General features: G+C 46.5%; 1 protein-coding gene across 1 annotated transcript in view; it reads left to right on the top strand.

Moving 5' to 3' along the window:
* Positions 1–4479, top strand: part of RAB3B (RAB3B, member RAS oncogene family) — a 57725-nt gene extending 53246 nt beyond the window's left edge. The window contains exon 5 of the mRNA XM_012639396.1: positions 4204–4479. Within this exon, the coding sequence (XP_012494850.1) occupies positions 4204–4391 (188 nt within the window). The 3' untranslated portion in view covers positions 4392–4479. The remainder of the gene's footprint in view (positions 1–4203) is intronic.
* Positions 4480–6000: the final 1521 nt, after the last annotated feature.

Consider the following 6000-nt stretch of genomic DNA (forward strand, 5'->3'; position numbering starts at 1 on the left):
CTCCTTAGCATGACATATGAGTTCTCCATGTGTCTCTCACCACTTTGGGTTTTCTGCTGCAATGATAACAAACTGCTATTGTCCTTCTAGCATATACCAAGGCTGTTTTTTGCCCCCTTATCTGTGCTCATGCTGTTTCCTCTGCCTGGTGTGCTACACATTTATGTACTCACACTTAACACTCACAGTCACATGTCTTTGTCTAAGTGATAGCTGCTTAGGCATCAGCTTCTCTAAGAAACTTTCCCTGGCCCCCAGGCCTGGTTGGACGCCTCCTCTGTGCTCTGACAACCCCCTGGCTTCCCTCTGTTCCAACACTTATCACTATAATATTGTCAATGTGTCTGTCTTCCACACTAGACTAGGACCTCCTCAAGGGTAGGAACTATCTGATTCACCTCAGTGTCCCCAGTGCCCAGCACTTGTGGAGCTGAGCTTTCATGACCCTATCCACATCACCCCAACCACCCATGCTCAGTCCCACCTCCTTCACTCAATTATTCATTCAACCAACACTCACTAAGCACCTGCTCCTCTGGCTGGTGCTGGGGCTCAGATGAATGACATAGTCCCTCTTAAATGGACTTCTGCCACACAGGGTGACAAGTGCTATGGCAGATGGAAGCACAGAGGAGAATGAAAAGACCCTATTGAAGCTGACTCCTGAAGAATGAGAAGAAGTTAGTTAGGTGAAGAGTTTTGCTCAGTTCTGACTTTAAAGGCTCACCTCCTCACTAACTTCAGGAAGCTTCCTCCCCATCTCCTCCCCTGCCACTCTCTCCCTCTCCTGCATTCCTGCATGGCCTCTGGTTTTCTCTACCTGGCTTAGAATATTATAGCTTGTTCTGTCACTGTGCCGACTGAGAGTGAGACAAGGAGGCATAAGGGACAGGGCCCTAGCCCATCTCTGAGCCTCAGTCTTCCTATCTGCAAATTGCAAGTGATAACCCTTGCCTTGCCCCACCTACCTCACAAGGCTGTTTTAAAATTGTATTTGTGAAGAGTTAAGAACTATGCAGATGTGAGAAATTGACACTCTCATTAGTGTGTCTTCTCCATATCTAGATTTGATCTTCTTGTATCAGTGTGTCTTCTCCATATCTAGATTTGATCTCCTTGTATCCCTGACACTCAACACAAGATCTGGCACAAGGTCAATGTTCAATAAATACTTGGTTTATTGATTGACTCTAAATGATGAAGAAAAAGGGGGTTTCTCCAAAGGCCCTGGGAAACAATGGAGGGGCAAGGGAACTGGGACTAAGGTGGGCCAGGAACATACGGGAAAGAGAATTGCCATGTATTTCACATGCCAGTCACTTCCACATACGTTTGTGCATTTTTAATTCTCATTACCACCCTAAGAGGTAGGTAATATTCACCCCATCCTACAGATGTGGAAACAGACGCTGAAGGTGAGTAGGCAAATTGCCCAAGGTCACACAGCTAGTAGCTGATAGAGACTGTATTCAACTCCAGGCTGACCCCCAGGCCACTTCCTGCTGCCCACCTGCACAATGTGGCACGTCCTCCCCTGGGTGCCGCTCCTCAGAAGGGATATGGGGTTTGTGACCCTGGCCCTGACTGTGTCCTTATTGACATCCAAACCAATGGTTAAAACCTATTGACTAGGCCGGGCGCAGTGGCTCATGCCTGTAATCCTAGCACTCTGGGAGGCTGAGGTAGGTGGATCGCTCAAGGTCAGGAGTTCGAGACCAGCCTGAGCAAGAGCGAGACCCCGTCTTTACTAAAAAATAGAAAGAAATGATTTGGACAACTAAAAATATATAGAAAAAATTAGCCGGGCATGGTGGCACATGCCTGTAGTCCCAGCTACTCGGGAGGCTGAAGCAGAAGGATTGCTTGAGCCCAGGAGTTTGAGGTTGCTGTGAGCTAGGCTGACGCCACAGCACTCAATCTAGCCAAACAGAGCAAGACTCTGTCTCAAAAAAAAAAAAAAAAAAAACAAACCTATTGACTTCTTCACCTGTTGTCCCTTTCCTAGACAAGCAATACATCCCCCCACCTTTCCAAACATTGCCTCTTGTGATAAGGCAGTCAAAGACCAGGGAGTTGATTTTTGTGATATTCATTAAGGAAAAACTATATGCTGGAGGATCTCTGAAGCCAACAGGGTTTCCATGGCCTGAGGATAATGAGCCAGCAGCTGCCTCCCTCTTCATCACACGTCTGCAATTAGCAGGCACTTCTGCAGCTTGCCTTTCTCAGGTCAGGAAATGGGCCACAGGAGGGGCTTTCAGCTAGAGGTGGGCTGGCAGGAACAGTGAGCGCCTTCAAGCTGGGAAGGCCGGGAGAAGAGAGGCCTGTTGATACCTGGGGCTTCAGCCGTCTCTGTGGATGGGGGAATAATAGGGAGAAGGAGAGAGGAGGAAAGAGATCCCCTCCTTTCAGAGAGAAGATGAGAAAAGAGGGAGAGAGAGAGATGAAGAGGAGGTGGAAGGAGCAAGATGAAAGAAGAGCAGAAGAACTGTCATTATAACAGGCAACTTTTGTACAGCAATTTAGCCACTGTCTTACTCCTCCCACTGCTCTCGGTAGGAAAACACTGTTATTATTCCTATTTGACAAACAAAAAGTCTGAAAATCAGTAAGGTTAAGAGATTCAGAAAGGTGAAGTGACTTGCTCAGACTCAGACACTGTGGTAGTCAGATAAAAGCAAAAGAAGCCAAAGAGACTTGTAAAGGAAAAAAACATATAATTGGGGAAAAATGCAAAGTGAAAGAAAAAGAAATGGGAGGCAGAGCTGTGCATGGACTTTGGAGACAGCCAAACCCAGGTCTAAACCCAATTTCCACAGATACAGCCACATGACCTCGTGTGAGTTATGCAATCTCTTGGAACCATCATTTTCTTATTTATAAATTGGAGTTGATGATATTTACCCAACAGGCTGTTGTGAGGATTACAAAAGATGGTATTATTTGTAAAGCTCCTAGCATAGTGTCTGGTATATAGTAGATGCCCAATAGATAATAGGGATCCCAAAGAGAAAGTGTAAGAAACATAAGGGCAGAAGAAGGAACTAAATGGAAAAAAAAGGAAAGAGAGAGGCTTTTGAGGAGAAATGAAGAAAGGCTCCGAAGGAAGGGAGGGAGGAAGGTGGAAGGACAGGAAGGAGGGAGTAGGCTGGGCAGGGATGTGATGGAGAGGGCCGCTTGTGCTTCCAGGGACTGCCACCAAGCTGGTCAGGATTCCTCAGGTGGGAAGCAGCCTCTTTGTCTGAATCAGGAGGGCCTTTGCTGTGTCTCTCGGGACAAGCAAGTCCTGCTCATTGTCACAGAAAGTGTTGTTAAGGATCTCAAGATATAAAACAGACAAGAACATCACACACCTCAGGCGCTCTGTCCCCTGGGCCTTTTGTTGGGTTTGTGGAGGAAGGGAGAGAGCTATCGGATTATTTCAGCAGAATTCAGGGAGGAGGAACCCCACTGAGTGGTGATAACCAGAGTGTCTGTGGGTGGAAAAGGCAAATATGGCTTCACTTATTCAGTGTGAATCTTGAGCTGCTTCCCAGAGCCCAGATGAGATGAATGGGCAGCACAGGGAAGAGGAGGGAAATCCCTGATCAAAAAGTCCAAAACCTGGGCTTCTCATGCTGGTGCCTTTCCTCATCTTGGGCAAGCCAGTTTACTTCTCTAAGCCACAGAGTCTGCATTAGCGAAACAGAGAGGATCTGACACTCCTTCCCCAGGGGTGATATGAAGATCATGTGAGATAATGGATGTGATAAATACTTTGGAAACTGTGACGTGCTCTGCACACATATTTACATATTTATTTATTCTTTCAGCAAGCAAACACTCTTGACCCCTCTCTGTGTCAGGCACAGGGTTATACATTTCACATGTATTATCTTGTTTAATTCTTGAAGTGACTCTATGAGGTAAGTAAAATCATCCCTGGTTTGTAAACTGTAAAATTTACAAACCAGGCAGTTGATTTGTAAAGAGAATAAGTGACTTGCCCAGAATTAAACAGCTGGTTAATGGTAGAGCCAGGATCTGACTGACTCCGAAACCAGTGCAGGAAATTCCTGCCCTGTACCGTCTCCTTGAAGCAGAATGGAATTGCTTCGCTCCTGAGCACGGGCCATATTAATCCAGTGCTGGGGCTGGGGGCGCAAAAGAGTTCCAGCTGAAGAAATGCGGAAAAATCCTTATCTGTTTATCTTCTCCCCCCAGGCTTTGATTTCTTCGAAGCCAGTGCCAAGGAGAACATCAGTGTGAGGCAGGCCTTCGAGCGCCTGGTAGATGCCATTTGCGACAAGATGTCTGATTCGCTGGACACAGACCCCTCCATGCTGGGAACCTCCAAGAACACGCGTCTTTCAGACACCCCGCCACTGCTGCAGCAGAACTGCCCATGCTAGGCAAGGCCCACCCTCCTAAATTCCCCTCTTTGTGGCCCCACACCCACTCTGCTTCTCCCTGTTACACACTGTCCACTCCCAGCCCCGAGCAAGATGAGTTGCTGCTGTTCTTTGCCTGCCCTTGGGGTTCTCTGCAGATGAACTCAATGATTAGACACTCAGCACTAGACTTAACAGGTCACTACCTGGGTGGAGATTCACTTTCTAAAAGAAGACTCTGTTTTATGAAGGGGATTCACTACAGGGACTTGGAAAGTGAGTCCCTTTTCTGCCTTTAAAATGAGAGTTCCTCCATTTACCAAAATTTGACACACATACACACACACTTGTCAGGGACTGGCTAACTGTGTAAAGTGAGGCTCACCCACACAGCTAATCCTATTACGGAAAACGTCCCAAAGCACGACATGCTTGTTTCATAGCAGGATCCCTGTGGAGCCTTCTCTCACTGCAAGTCAAGCTCTGGCTCTCAAAGCCTCGTGCCTCTTACCACGGATGCCCGCAGGGCCCGGGTAGTTGCTGTGGTGACAGGCCAGAGCTAATCTTCAGAGAGCCCAGACTCTCTAATGATGCCGAAGGAGCAAAGGCTGAGTCAGAAACACACTTAAAAGAGAAAGATTATCCCTTGCAAAATGTCAAAGGTTCCTACCATACGAAAGAGCAAGCAAGTGAGCTCAAGAAAGACAAAGTGGAGAATAGAAACACAAGCAAGATAAAGAAGCAGATCACGAGTTTCTGATTTTGCTGCTTTCCAGCTGGCTCTTAACTATGGGAACTTCATGAAATTGGTCATTGGTGCTTAGACTCCTAGAATATGAAAATTTTAGAGTTGCTGGGACCCCCCAAATTTACCTAGTCTGACTAATCACTTCTACCTCCCTATCTCTGACTAGTGGCTATCAGGTCTCACAGCCAAATCCCTTCCTTCTAAAGCACACCTGTAGGCAGGGACAGGAGCCCATTGTTCACACCATCTTTGGGCAGTTCTCATAGTCAGAAAGTTTTCCTTGATTCAGGCTCAAACCTGCCTCCTGAAAATTCTTCTTCCTTTTCCCACCCCCTTTGCACTGGCTCTGCTGTCGGAGACCTCTGCCCTGTGACACCATTAGATGATTTGAGAACAGTAATTATGACCCCTGGGACCTGCCTTTTCTCTCGGTCAAATATCTCTATAATTCCATCTGCCATCTTCATAGGGTCTTCTCCCTATCCTACCCCTTTCCTCCAACCCGTCTTTCAATTACCCTTGAGCAGTCTAACTGGAAAGTGTGATTTGAAGCAGAATAAATCTAAAGGGGGCATGATCCTGAAAATATTGGGAAAAATGAACTCAGAGGTCCCAATCCCAACCCTATTCTCCTGGGAGTAAAATTTTAGTTTATACCAAAGATCAGATGTGAAACCACTTCTGGTAGAAAACCCTTAATTAAACACCTAAAGATAAAAAGAAAAGAAACTCTAAGACCGGAATGGATTAGCTCATGATTCTAGCTTGCTTGGCCACAGGCACATATTTGGGTTCTGGCTGAAATAATGAAATGGAACTGGCTATGATTCCAGAAACTCTTTCTTCTCAACCATGGCCTGAATCCCTAGCCTCCCCTTTCAC

The sequence above is a fragment of the Propithecus coquereli genome, unplaced genomic scaffold, assembly GCF_000956105.1.
Source record: "Propithecus coquereli isolate 6110/MARCELLA unplaced genomic scaffold, Pcoq_1.0 Scaffold14, whole genome shotgun sequence".
Classification (NCBI taxonomy): domain Eukaryota; kingdom Metazoa; phylum Chordata; class Mammalia; order Primates; family Indriidae; genus Propithecus; species Propithecus coquereli.